We start from the raw sequence: 13,886 nt of genomic DNA, 5'->3' as shown, positions 1-13,886 counted from the left end.
CCCCAGGAGAGTGAATCTGATCCTCAAATCATCCTCAACATGTCATTTTGGCACTATATACCGTCCCCACAATATCCTCAGAGCATCCCCAGACGCTACGTGAGGACAACTTTAGAACAGTGCTAGAGCACTTCTAGGATGAACCATTCTTTTCTATTTATATCCCTTTTTCAATGAGCACACTTATAAAATAGCCACCAACTATGTCAGAGTTGAGACGTTGAACCCATTTCCATGTTTTTATTGCACGGAAAACAGTTGCAGCAAAATCGTTGAGTTTTAAGTAGTATTAAAATGTGTAAAAAATGTCCTTATTGTAAATATACGCTACAAAGAGGTGTTTTACGTGGCTTGACGTAAGTTCTCTCAGGCACAAATATCACAGAAATATCACATGCATATATGCACCCACACGTTCGAAATGGTACACGTGAAAATCTGCAAAAAGAGTATAAAAGTTATACAGTACAATACCAGCTGCCAGAATATTAAAAAAGGAATAAAAATAAAAAGAAAGAAAGTCTAGCGTTTCCTGAACACTTTACTTTTCGTTAAGCAAATTTTAAAAGCTTGTTTAAAGGAATGTAAAAAAGTCCTTGAAAGGGACAATTTTGATTGCAGGGGCTATTGACAAGGTGCGTTGGCTGCAGTACATGCGACGATATCCTGTAACAAAACTAAAACATCTTGATCTATCTCGGCATGACAAAGTCTGTCGTGACAGGGTATGGGTCAGAGTTTGCAATGCATCCATCCACAAACCATTTCGGACCATGTCTAGTTTAGCAGCACTACTTGATTTTCACCTTGAAAGCTATATACCTCAATGTAATTATGCAAGGTACATTGTAATCCATTATTATGCAGCGGTCGGTTCCTCAAGTTCTTCCGGAGACTAGTTTCTCACAGAAAGTTTCGTCAGCGATGGACACGCCATCTTCAGGCATCTCCATGGCTTACCTGTTAGTACCTTTCGCATACCTTGCTCCTTTCCCGGCATGCTTTTCACCTGTTATTTCTCGCCCGTTGCTAGGAATGCACTACAGTCGCGCTGGCTAAGGAAGTAGAAGTCATGCTTGGATTTGGTTCTGAGTGATGATGGATAGCAGTTTCAGATGTCTCACAAGGGCAACAAAAACTTGGATCTATGTAACAGAAGGTGTACTCTGGCAGCAGGCGGTTTGGAAACATCTGAAATGGTTATCCATCGTCACTCAGAACGAAATGTAAACATGAAGTGCACTTCCTTAGCCAGCGGTAAATGGTGTGAGAGAACGGGGGAAAGCATGCTGCCAGAGGGGCGAGGTGTGTGAAGGCACTCCTAGGTGAACTCACCTGCTAGCGAAACTTTCTCTGAGGAACTGGTCTCTGGTAGAATTTGTGGAACTGACCGCTGTATATTATAACGAATTATGATGTATGCTGCATAATTACATTCAGGTATGTTGATTTCAGGGTAGGAAATTGACCGGCGCTGCTAAGCTGGACACTGTCCACTTTTTCCGTGCACTCAGTGGTCGACGTACGTGTGACTGTCATAGAGAGATGGATAAAGGCACGGTGTTAGTAGCAGTTACCTTTGGAAAAGCAGGACCAGCGCACTCATTTTCTTGTTTTACTTTCGTCACACATCCTATCCTATACTACAGCCAATGAAGTCTTCCTTACCTCCAGAAATCAAAATTGCCCAGCTTTAGTGATACTACAAGGCAATGACTAGTGCACTACACAGCTTGACATATGTTCTCTGAGCTATAAATATCGCAGAAGTATATATGCGGCAGAAATCGCATACACACATACAGATCTTCAAAATTGTAGTAAAAGTATGGAAAAACAATGCAAGATCCACTTGGTACAACATAACAGCTGGATAAAATTTTTTCAGTGTTTCCTGAACACATCACTTCACTTTTCACAAAACAAATTTTTGCAGCACGCTTAAGAATAAAGCAGAAAAAGCCCCTGGCTTCACGTTTTCCAAGCTACAAAAAATGCAGATGCATTGGACTTGTGTATACATATACATACATGCAAAAACTTGAAAATATGTGAGAACAATGTGAAAACCATTCAGTCCAGCTGCACTAAGCTCTTCAGTGTTTCCTGAACTCTCTTGATGAGGTTGGAGGAGTAGAACCACTATGCTGTACGCTCTTTTGCTGCTTTCTTGCTCAGCCTTTCGCGTGCATGCCTCAGCCACGTTTGTATTGCTTTCTCTACTTCGGCGAGTGTCCCTTCATTTGTTGCTTTGCTGATAGCACCTAGGAGGATCAGCACATTGTGTGTGAGGTGCAGGTACTACACAGGCATACACAGAACAGAAGGGTAGCTGTACATAGCCTTTTCGAAGTGAAGTAAGTAAGTAAAGTGCAGGCAAATATAAGAAATAAGGAAAGGTATATTATTTTACCATCCCTATTACCAGTGCTCTCAAGCTGACAGTTCACCAGCTGAGCATCCTCCAACCATTGTGGTACTTAAAATACACATTCAGGCGGCAAAAACATCCAGACACCCTGAAATACAGATTTTCTTTTGGTGTGGCAAGAGCTATTTGCCTTGTGAGAAATGGCACTAATGACATAAATAATAAGAATTTGCCCAGGCCAGCTACAAAACATGGACGACGCAAACATGTAAGTAAGCTGAGTAAGTTGAGCTTCACAGGAGTGCACAAAACTGCCAGTGTCTGTGGGACACAACCAAGGAGCCTTATAATGAGAACACATTGGCATATTGGAGAATTCGTACAAAGCGAGTTCATCTTAACGGGAGTGGAAATAAATTTTACATAGGCTTCTTCATTAAGCAGAGTAGTGATTCTAAACATGTAGGTCACTGGCACAACTTCATCAGGTATTTACGAAAATGAATTATACCAACAGTACTGTATGGCTAAAACATATGAAGGTCACATACTCATGATTTTTCTACTAAATGCATGTGTTTACATGGCATGCTTACTATTATTACTTTTTAGATATATTGTAGCGATGACGATGACAAGGGGCATGTCACGCGCATTGTCATTCTCTCATTAAACCATTGCCATCTTGATGCTCTGCAGTTCATAACATTTTGGTGGAGGTGCTGTCTCGCCCCGACGGAAATGTTGCTGCCATGGCCATCGACACCCCAGACCTGCCGACAGACCTATGAGACCAAAGATGATCCATCCTAACCAGAGGCCCCGTTGTGAATCGACACCCATGACAGCAGCCCCCGTGATGGCTCAGCTACCGCCCTCGGACCACCGACCTTACAGCGAGCAGCACAGCGTCCCCATCGCCTCATCACCCCATCGTCCATATCATAGCCGAACATCGTTCCTAGCCCTGTGCCATGGCGTCCACGTCGACATCATGATTTCAACCCGTTAGCACCCATGCCATCGACACCATCTTCCACCACTGTCTCTTGACCATTGTTCATCTCCGTCGTCACGTCACCATTCATTGTACCCGGGAGTTCACGACTTCGGAGGAGGGGGGAGTGTAAAGACGACGATGACAAGGGGCATGTCACGCACATTGTCATTCTCTAATTAAACTATTGCCATCTTGAAGCTCTGCTATTCGTAACATTTTGGTAGGGAGTGACTTTTTTGGGGTTAAATGCCTTTCTCAGATTCGGGAGGGAAAATTCGGGAGGGAAAAATCGGGCGATAATTGTGCGTTCGGGTATTTTTGTTTCTCCTCTTGTTCATTAAGTCATTCCCCCCTATTTTTTTTTTTTTTTATGTGTGTGTAGGTGACTTAGCACCACTAGTCCCCAAAGGCACAGACGTATAGAAGGCATAGCGAACGTAAGTGACCCATTCTTACATGTGTAGCATGTGGCGTCCTTTGTTTGTCTTCAGTGGAAATGTCACTTGAGGATTTCAGTTAATGGAATTCAGGAAGAAATCGGGTTTAACACAAGCTGGTTGGAGGTCACTTCGGGGGGAATAAGCGGGAGGAACTGAGTTCAACCCAAAAAAATCACTTCCTAGTTATATGTTGTAAGCCATACTTACTACACATCACGTTGCAGCACTCTAATGAACTGAACTTCATTTTGCCGCCTGCCCCTGCCCAGTTGAATGGCTGTGCCACCTCATCTGCAATTATCTTGTAGAGGGTGCGTCTGGCTCTGTCTCCACTGCTTGTGCCCCCAATTTTTATCATCTGTCGCTGCTGCAGAAGAGAGTGTTATAAGATTGGCTGTACAGTGGATATCGTGCAATGGACATTTACGCAGGCTTATTGATGCGCACGAGTAAGCATAGCAGTCATCGAGTGTTGTAGGCTGAAACTGTGTTGTGCAGTGAAATAAAAGCTGCCAACAATTAATGAAAGGCTTCACTTGGAATGTGGTACATTATAGATGTGTAAAGTAAAGGCTCTTCAAAACACGCTCTAATGAAAAAATATAAATACACTGATCATCTAGTTTTGCACAGAGATACTGTCTGTCACCCATAATCATATACCCTGCGATGCTCTTACACTCAGCAGGCGACACCACTGTATAAAAACACACTCGCACCAAAAGCAGCCAATATGTCTTGATATTTATCTGAAGTTGGTTCATTTTCTTTTTTCTTTCATTTACTGCCAGACCTCCAACAGCTTCTGCTCTTTTTCATTTAAAAAGTTTGGCACATTTCGCTGAGCAGGAATCTTAGAAAGCTCCAAATATCTAGCCGTTGTTAATGCGATATCTAGTATTTTGTCATTCGTACTGCTGCACAAATTTTTTTTCAAATATTGTAGCGAATACTGCTGCGCTCAATTTGAATCAAGCTGAACGGCCCCTTCCAAACCAAATATATCCGGATATTTCCAAAGCTAAAACAGCTACAAAGCTTACAATACAGCTATGCCGTCGCTCCGTGTGTAAGACAGAAAGCGCCGCACAACAGAAAGAAAAGTACAGCAGCTTCTGCTTGATGCGTTCGTATGAACGCTGGCAGGATCTGAGCGCTCAATGAATGAACACAAAGCATTCCGAAATGGCTTGAATGTGATAGTGTTCGTAAACACTGGCAAATACAAGAACTACCCTTGTACATCGACTGAACTAACCTGCAGCAGCTTGTGTGACCACTGTGTCTCTTCATTAATACTGTTCGGTTTCATGACTATTCGCTTCGCATATGAAGAGAAGGTTCACATATTAACTAAAGCTGTCACTATTCACTTCGGTCTGAAAAGCACTGTTTGTACACTGTTTGTCATGTTCTACATGTCATACATTTAAACATGATATGATAGAACATACCAGATGTTCCTTTTTCTTGTGAGAGTGCTGCAGTTCTTCATCAAACTTTATGAAACTTTCAACACCAACAAATGGACGTGTAATGATGTCTGACTCTTCCGTCTCTTTGGGTTCTTGCAAATATGATAACGTTATGTCCAGCTGGTCGGAGTGCTCTAGAAGCCGCAATGACATGATGTGGAGGCTGTGCAGCACTTTCTACTCCAACTCTACAAAATTAAAAGCATGTGTGCAAAAACAGTCAGATGGACACTTCAATGGATCAGCAGAGCAATTTCTGCAGATTACCTGCTGTCTACAATCAAGCAAACAATGAAAACCAGCTGCAAAACTAAAGGCTCGATATTATTGTTGCCAGCAAGCCTTGCAAATTTCTTTTGAAGAAGCATATGGCCTAAAATACTGTAGAACATGAAGCAGGGGCAGATTCAGACCCATGGTTTCAGGGGGGGGGGGGGGGGAGTGCATAGTAGAGAAATCCAATGTATAAACTGACATTTTTTGTTTTCTTTTTTTTTTAGGGGGGGGGGCGGGCAGATCCATCACTGGCATGAAGGAGAGCAGGATTCACACCTGCATGTCTTTTCATCCCCATTTCCTTTACATTATTGTCATGCATTCTCCTGGTATTGTCATAGTTCCATATGCACTTGCAGAAGTTACTGACCTGGGGTGTTGGTTGATGGCTGTGCAAATGAAGTGGTGCAAGTCTAAGGAGGCCTTGACTCTGTGCACTTAAGAAGTGCGGAGGACCTTTTTCTTGAAAGCAATTGTGGTGGCTGCAACAGCAATGCACTTGGAGCGTGAAACTCTGACATACAGCTGCACGCTGATTAATTGTGCATGCTGATCGTGCGAGGCTTGGTTCATATTACTCACAGACACATACAAAACAGTGTTTGGGTGAACAGTGATCACAGCTATCCAGAAATGCAAATATGTCCTCAAGGACACATACCAGAAAAGTTTTGTGTTCTTCCAGGCGCGCAGATTTCCGAAGCTCCAGGTGATTCATCACCTACATTAGAATGAAACCGAGGATGTCACAACGCATTGATCAACGCTCGAGCAAACACATCCAATGCTGAACCCAGGGTGTCGAACTTTAACTGAACCGCTATATTTGCCCGAATACAGTAAAATCTCGATGATACGATCCCGGTTGATACGAATTTCCGGATGATACGAATTTTTCTCAAGTCCCGGCCAGACGCCAATTCTTTACGTGTATTATCGTTCGGATAATCCGAACGTACTTTCCGACCTGGTCGGATGATACGAACCAAAGCTGCGCGCAACAACGGAGCAGGCGAGGGAGGTCGTTCCTCCCTGACGTCACGTGACACGCACGTGAAACCCCTTCCTCCTACTTTTGGTGCTGTCCGAGTCTCCCGAGTTTGGACGGAGCCTCCTGAACTCAATCTCCTGCTTGCGTGGTTGTGCGAAACTAACAATGGTGGGGTTCCGCGACTGTGAACTCTCTTGTTAGTTGGGGGAAAAACCCAGAAGAACGGAGCATAAATTTGGAACCGGGAATGTGGTACGCCCAGTTGCAGAGCAATCATGCAAACTGAAAGCAGTGCCAGGCTATGTCTCGCAAACGCAAAGCGCTATCATTCAAGGAGAAGCTTGAAGTTCTGAGCAAAGTCGAACAGGACCCAAAGAGGAAGCGAACCGATCTTGCAAAAGAGCTCGGACTAGCACCATCGACGCTGAGCACGATCGTCGGTCAGCGAGAGCAGATTCTGAAGAACGTGCAACGCTTCGGTGAGAATGTCAAGCAAGCGAAGACGGCGCAGCACGTGAACTTTGAAGAAATCCTTCTGACGTGGTTTAAGGAGGTGACGGCGGCCGGCATCAACGTCGACGGCAAAGTGGTGCGAGACAAAGCGGACGACATTGCTCTATCTCTGGGAATTGACAACTTCCAAGCGTCGGGTGGGTGGCTCCACCATTTCAAGGCGAGACATAATTTAGTGTGAAGACTGTCTGCGGCGAAGGGAAGAAAGTCGATGAGTCCGTTGTGAATGAATGGAAAACAGCAACACTGCCATCGCTCATTGCAGGCTATGAGCCACGCGACATCTTCAATACGGATGAGGCTGGCCTCTTCTTCAACGTGCAGCCAGAGAAGAGCTTATGTTTCAAGGGGCAGAATTGCCAAGGTGGTGAAAAAAGCAAGAACAGAATTACTGTTCTCTTCTGCTGCAACGCAGATGGCTCGGAAAAGTTCAAACTGACGATCGTCGGGAAGTTTCAAAAGCCAAGGTGTTTCAAAAACGCAGGCCCGTTGATGTGCGTGTACAAGGCCAACAAGCGAGCCTGGATGACGACGACCATTTTTCAAGAGTTTTTGGTTTATCTTGACCGCAAAATGTCAAGCAAGAACAGAAAAATTGTCCTAATTCTTGATCAGTGTTCTGCCCATCCTAAAGATGTACAGCTTCGGATCGTAAAGCTGGTGTTTTTGCCAGCAAACGCAACCACCCATTTGCAGCCACTGGATGCAGGGATTATCAGAAATGTGAAGCACCATTTCAAAGGCCTCCTAGTGCGACGTCTCCTAGCGAAGATTGAACGCAACGAAGCAAACCTCCAGGTGAGCCTGCTGGACGCCTTGCACTTCATCGCTGTTTCGTGGGACCGGGTGACGGAATCAACAATCCAGAACTGTTTCCGAAAGTGCGGTATTCCCAGCTCACATGTTGAAACATGTGCGGAGCTGGACCAAGAAAACGTATCTATCGAAAATTGGGAGCGACTTCGGGTGGAATGCTCCGCATTTGATTTTGTGAGTGCCGATGATGACGTCGCGACGTGCGATCTGTGAATGAGATAATCGAGGACTCTGCCGCAGGAGGGCAGTTATCTGCTTCCAGTGATAGTGAAAGTGAAAATGCTGTGGGAGATGATGAGAAGCCGCCAGTGACTGCCGACGTGTTGCACGCTCTCGACGTTCTGAGGCGTGCGACAAGTACGGAATGCGTCAGTGAGAACACTTGCACGCGGTTCTACGCGTTTTAGCGAAGTTTACTGCACGATCTCGAAGCACCCACGACGCAGCGGCAGATAACGAACTTTTTTCATCGTACGATACAAGAATAAAGCAGTACTGTCTATTTTTGCACATTGCCTTTCTCAGTTTGTCAGTTTCGGATGATACGAATTTCGGTTGATACAAATGTTTTCCGCGGCCCCGAGAGATTCATATCATCGAGATTCTACTGTAGAACACTATTTGCCTGCCACATTGGATGTGAAGTACTAATGAAAAGTACTCTTCTGAACAGATTTGGTAAACGGTTCACATTCTTTTTCCCTTTTTGGACAAGGATAATTTAAAGGTGTGAAAGAGGACACCCTATTCCAGGGCGACAACTAAGGAATGTGCTCCAAGCATTACTCAAATTTCAATGTACACACAAGTGGGCTACACGACACTTGCTATCGTTTTGGTGATGCACTTTGTGTCATTGTTAGGGTGGTGTCCCAGCTGGGGATCATGTTTCCTGTGGCAATCTTAGCACCACAGAGTAGGCACTATGTAGTAATAAAAAATGTCCTGACCGATTTGACAGCAGATCAGGACCACACTGACCTCTTCGATTTTCATTCATTTTTTAAAAGATATTTTGAAGCTCACTATATCTACGAATAAGAACATTACCAAAGAATTATGGTATAACTTTTTCTGCAGTGTGCTGAACCATTATGAACCCGAATAAACTGTTCAAACAGCTATTCTACGCTCCAGAACCAGATGTAAAATCCCTAAGCCTGGACCGAACCCCGAAATTTTTTGGTTCGACACTGGCTGAGCCACTGAAAAGCAATTACCGTCACTGCTGAGTTTTCCAGACTCATTGCTGCAGTCCAATTCACGGAGGTTTGACTGGCTAGTTGGCAACTCAGCAGATATCCTTAATTGATGTTTTGCTTAGTAATTAATCAGTTTCAATTTACAAATTTCTCACACGGAGTCACGGAGCAGCACACCCTTTTGTTCCCCTATCTCCGCTCACTGACTCATAGGTAAGGGTTCGTTTGCGCTTTCCTGGTCTTTCATCACTCCAGTGACAACCATGATCATGTAATTGTAGCCTGACAGCTAAGTGAAACAGTGCCTGGTTGTGCTACTACAGGCAAGAAATTTGAAGACAGAAACAAATTAATTACTCAAAAATACTTTTAGCACCCATGCAGGGTTTTTCATGCAATACCTTTCACTAAAGGTTGAGATTCAAATTCCACACGTGCTATGAGCATCAATTATGCCCAAACAACGTGCAAAAAGGTAGTGGACACGTTATATTTAACTTACAGTTTGTACTCTGTCTGCCTTCTCTACTTGAACCTCCCAAATGAAATAGGCTTGGCTAGGAGCTTCAACGTTGCACATCCCTTGTGTCTGGTGGAAACAAACAAAAGCTTGCAACACAAACTAAAAATTTAAACTACTGCGTAGAATTCAGTTCTTCTAATGGGACTGTCATGAAACAGGTGAGTATCAGAGACATTAAAAAAATCAGAAGAGCCAAAATCATAACTCCCGTCTTATGACGGGGGACAAGGGCTGGCTAGTGGAGGTGTGAAAATTCAACACATTTTGTGCATTGTAGCTATCACCTACAAGGACAGTACTACAAGCTGTGAAGCACATTGTCTACAGTTTCAGGCATGGCACAAGTAACAATTATGGGAACGACTCAACAACATGTTGGGTCATCCAGCTATCGTCCAATTCCTTAAAATGACTTCATTTGAATAATTTATGCATTGGATTCAACTACTTTCTTTGTGCATTTCAACTCAAAGTAGTGAACAGAATGCATATGTGTACCATCTTTGTGTTCCAAACAGCAAAATGGTAACCATATTGAGAAAGCAAGCACCAATGTCAAAATAAGGTGACACAGAAGGGTTAAACAGAAAGGACAAGTACGTACTTCAATCAGACATTATTCTAACAGGGACACGCTAGCCCAGAGAAGTTGGCTCTGCCTCCTGGATGAGGGCCGATAGGAGACCAGAGAGGATGGAAACTTTCCAAGCCTTTGTTCTCGCCTCTAAGAGGTGGTGCAGCGTCAGGTCTCGGTAGTGATACGTGTGGTCGGCATTTTTGCGACGCCTCGACCACCTAGATTTTCATGACACGGAGACAACCACTGTCGTTTAGTACCGACAATTATGCCTTTCGGGTGTTACTTTAACACGCCATATGCGCAGGATGGGCGAATGATTGAAATGAAAAAGAAAAGACAGTGTATGAAATTAGAGACGACAATGACGTGTCCCGGTTCACCTGTTAGGTGTTCCTGGCACCTGTGTGAGTTTCCTTTTCATTTCTCTACGACGGCCCACTGATTTGGCACTAGTTTTGGAGAATTAAACAGCTCGTGATCAAGTTGAAGTTGTTCCTTTCTACTCATCACGCTGAACTGAACCATTTCAAATAAATGTCCTGTATGTGTGTGTTTTGTTTTGTTTTTTGTGAGAGGTTACCGAGTGTGTGTCTCTTTTCGCTATTTATTTGCACTAAGTGCACAAAAGGTACCCCTTGGCTTCGCTATCGTTGTCTCCACAATAACAGATGCAGTGTTAGATGAAGCGAGCATTATGCTGGAAGGGAATAAGCGTCACATGTGCACTTTGCATTCAGTGTGCTCACATGTTGTGTAACGCCCTCGAAGATGCAGAGCGGAACCTTATAGTAGTGGAGCATTTTGCCAAATGAAATTTCGCTACGTATTTTTTTGATATAATCAGGAATGACAACAGTGTGCTAAGGCAGTGCTCACCCGTAAGAGAGGGGCAAAATGTCTAACTAGTTTAAACCTCGTACGGAGGCCTCGGTGGGTCAGTCGGTAGCATGTTCGCCTTCTGATCCCGGGATCGCGGGTTCGAACCCAGCCGAGGACGCCAGCAACTTGGTGGCGGGGTACAAGTTGCTTAGCTTTGGTGAGCTTTCTTCGCACGTTAAAGAACCCTCAGGTGGGCAAAAGCAATCCACAGACCGACCGCTGTGGCACCGCTCATGATCTCAGTTGTCTCGCGACGCAAACCCCCAGTTATTATAATTATTATTTAAACCTCGTACAGACGCATTTCAACAGTTAGTGTAAATAAATGGTGAAAAAATGCACACACTCAGTAACCACACACAAAAGACAAGACACACAGGACAATTATTTGAAATGGTTCAGCTCAGTGTGAGGAGTAGAACAAGCAGCGCTTTTGTTTTTCCCATCACAAAGCTATCTTTTCTTTTTAATCATTCACCCGTACTGCACGTACAGTGTGTTTTAAATTAACACCTGAAAGCGCTATCATCAAAACTAAACAGTATTGGTTCACTGTTGCCGTGTCATAGAAATTTAAGTCACACCGGTCAGCCTCAAGGTCCAGGCACCATAAAAAGACCACCACGTCTTTTCACAAGCACAAATCTAGTCAAGCTGACAGAATGACAGTGAGGGCTGGTGAAGGACCAGTAAAACGTTCCATTCAAACCCGATATCTGTAATATTCACAGGCCTCTGCAACCATAAGAAATGACTCTTACGTTTTTGTTTACGAAGAGGACGAGGAGGGGTTGCAGGTAGTGAGTACTGCTCATCTGAAAGTTCAGGAAGGTGCTTCCTCCTTTGGGTGTGCCTTTCGCTGGCTGCATAGCCTTCATTGCCTGGTCCATATTAGTAAATCGAAAAAGCCAAATAAAGCTTCGAAAAAGATCATGAGACCACAGGAAGGCATCTTTGTTCCTCCTTTGTTACTTGCTTTAATTGCCACTATGAAAATCAATTGCCGGAATGGCACAAAAAGAACCCCTGAAGCTTATCCAGCACAGTACAAATGAGTTAGCAAGAAAAGAACGAAAGCGTGCTTTCTTTTCGGCAAAAAAAAGTGCTGCACCTAAATCCCCGGTTTTCTGGGTTGGGAAGACCGCGAAAACCGGCTTAGTGAAAGGGGCAAAGGGACTAAACCCTTGAAAAGAATGCAATTGTGCGCCGGGGGGGAGGGGGGGAACTGTCGTCTGCTACGAAGCAGGGCTGTAGCCGCGTAGTTTTGAGTTTTCGTAGAGTGTGGAGTTTTGTTCGTACGCGCAGTCCCACATTCTTCTGGTTCTTGTGACGGTAATATCGTGTAACGCGAGTCTGGCGGCCTTTATGGAGCTAGTTGATTCGGACTCAGAAGACGAGTGTTATGAATCGCGCTTGGTTTGTGCTACAATCCAAGTTCTCGAGAGGCATGAACGCTGTCGAATTCCTCTGCATTATGAAACTGTCGTGCCGAGATACATGGAATTCGAGTACAAACGTTTGTTCCGACTGTCTTCACGACTTGCCGACATGTACGAGGCCTCCGAGTTGTACCCGTCGAGCAGGGGCCAGATTTTGAAGAGAGACGTCGCAGCCATTTCACGGTGTCTTCTGCTTCCACACTTCTTCACCCACGTACGGGAAGGTGCAGAGGTTTTTGAGTTCAACGTGAAACTGGGGCAGAGGGAACTAGGAAAAGAACGCGGGCGGGGTAAGAGTGCGCCGAGGAGGGGACGAAAAGAATGAAAAGGTGCTGCACCCTCCGAACCGGTTTACTGGGTGCAAGGAGGTGCAAGCGAAAAGAACGCACCTAGTAAGAGCTAAAGAAACAGAGAAAGGGACGGACAGAGAGCAGACAGCCGTAGCGCAGTACGAATGCTTACATGTTGGTTGGCTGCGGCGGGGAGGTGTGACAGGCGGAGGGCTATCATCGTCGGACGGCAACCTTCTGACTCTGCGTCTTTTCCCCCTTCAGTACTCCAGCTCACCGTTGAGGTCAGAGGTGTTTGTGGCAATGGGGAGCATTTTTCGTGCCTCCTCACAGCTTTCTGTTGAACAAAACAAACAGCCATTAGAATTCACACAACAGTAACATACACTGTCAAGAGCATACCATATGCTTCCATTTCCTGACACCCAAGAAATAGCCAGTGCATTCCAGGGGGCTTGTTTTTCCTTACATAGAATCCCACCTTTTTCTCCTCCTTCTCTGGCGGCCAAAAACATTCTGTGCCGACCACCCATGGATGGCACGACTGGTTGTCCTCATTGGGGAATCTTACAATTTTGTATCTTGTGGAGGCTGCCAGAAACAACAATCAAGTTAAAACAGTGGAGTGTATGCTATGCCAATCCTATATAATCAAGAAATGCATAATGAAGTGACTGTAATGGCTAACAGCAAGTGCAGGTTTTGCAATAGGAAATGAGGACGGTAAGTCGTGCTGCCGATTCTCAAAGGACCAACAGAAACGTGGCTTGTTAAGGAACTTCAGGGATAATGAACATGATGTCCATGCACAAATAGGGACAAAGTTGTGCTCTGAAAGCTGCAGAATAGTGCAATATATTGCTGGTGTGGACAACAAGATGTTCATTCTCAAAGAGGCAGAGGCTGGCCACAGGAAGACCATCACAGATCAGCTTCACAGTGTGCTGTTTCGACGTCACTGAAGTCTCACATGAGCAAGCAGAGAAATAAGCGGCTAACAAATAAATACGCAACAAAGGTTGTGTGCAACTTGCAAGTTCCTGTTGATTTTGTGCTTGTTGAAGTATAGGCTGCTGCTAATACGCCATGAA

At 44.6% G+C, this 13,886-nt stretch overlaps 1 protein-coding gene and 1 long non-coding RNA gene across 2 annotated transcripts; both read right to left on the bottom strand.

The window, feature by feature from the left end:
• Nucleotides 1-2,013: 2,013 nt before the first annotated feature.
• On the bottom strand, nt 2,014-5,470 carry LOC135370391 (uncharacterized). Its single transcript, XM_064604135.1, has 3 exons — nt 5,266-5,470; nt 4,019-4,178; nt 2,014-2,264 (listed from the first exon to the last, which is right to left on the bottom strand). Exons 1-3 carry the CDS (start codon nt 5,437-5,439, stop codon nt 2,143-2,145), a joined length of 456 nt encoding a protein of 151 aa, XP_064460205.1. The 5' UTR covers nt 5,440-5,470; the 3' UTR covers nt 2,014-2,142.
• A 384-nt stretch (nt 5,471-5,854) lies between these two features.
• Nucleotides 5,855-9,667, bottom strand: LOC135370385 (uncharacterized). Its single transcript, XR_010415324.1, has 3 exons — nt 9,587-9,667; nt 6,224-6,283; nt 5,855-6,044 (listed from the first exon to the last, which is right to left on the bottom strand). It is a non-coding gene; the product is annotated as an uncharacterized LOC135370385 (long non-coding RNA).
• Between the last annotated feature and the right edge of the window lie 4,219 nt (nt 9,668-13,886).

This window comes from Ornithodoros turicata, chromosome 1 (genome assembly GCF_037126465.1).
Source record: "Ornithodoros turicata isolate Travis chromosome 1, ASM3712646v1, whole genome shotgun sequence".
Classification (NCBI taxonomy): Eukaryota; Metazoa; Arthropoda; class Arachnida; order Ixodida; family Argasidae; genus Ornithodoros; species Ornithodoros turicata.
Note: the sequence above shows the minus strand (reverse complement) of the source record. Positions and strands in the feature narration are given on the sequence as shown.

Coding starts and splice junctions, on each gene's coding strand:
- LOC135370391 (XM_064604135.1), bottom strand. CDS start 5,439: ATGTCATTGCGGCTTCTAGAGCACTCCGACCAGCTGGACATAACGTTA. Junction 4,179..5,265: donor ACAAGAAAAAGGAACATCTG/GTATGTTCTATC, acceptor TCTCTTCTGCAG/CAGCGACAGATGATAAAAAT. Junction 2,265..4,018: donor GTGCTGCAACGTGATGTGTA/GTAAGTATGGCT, acceptor TGATCCTCCTAG/GTGCTATCAGCAAAGCAACA.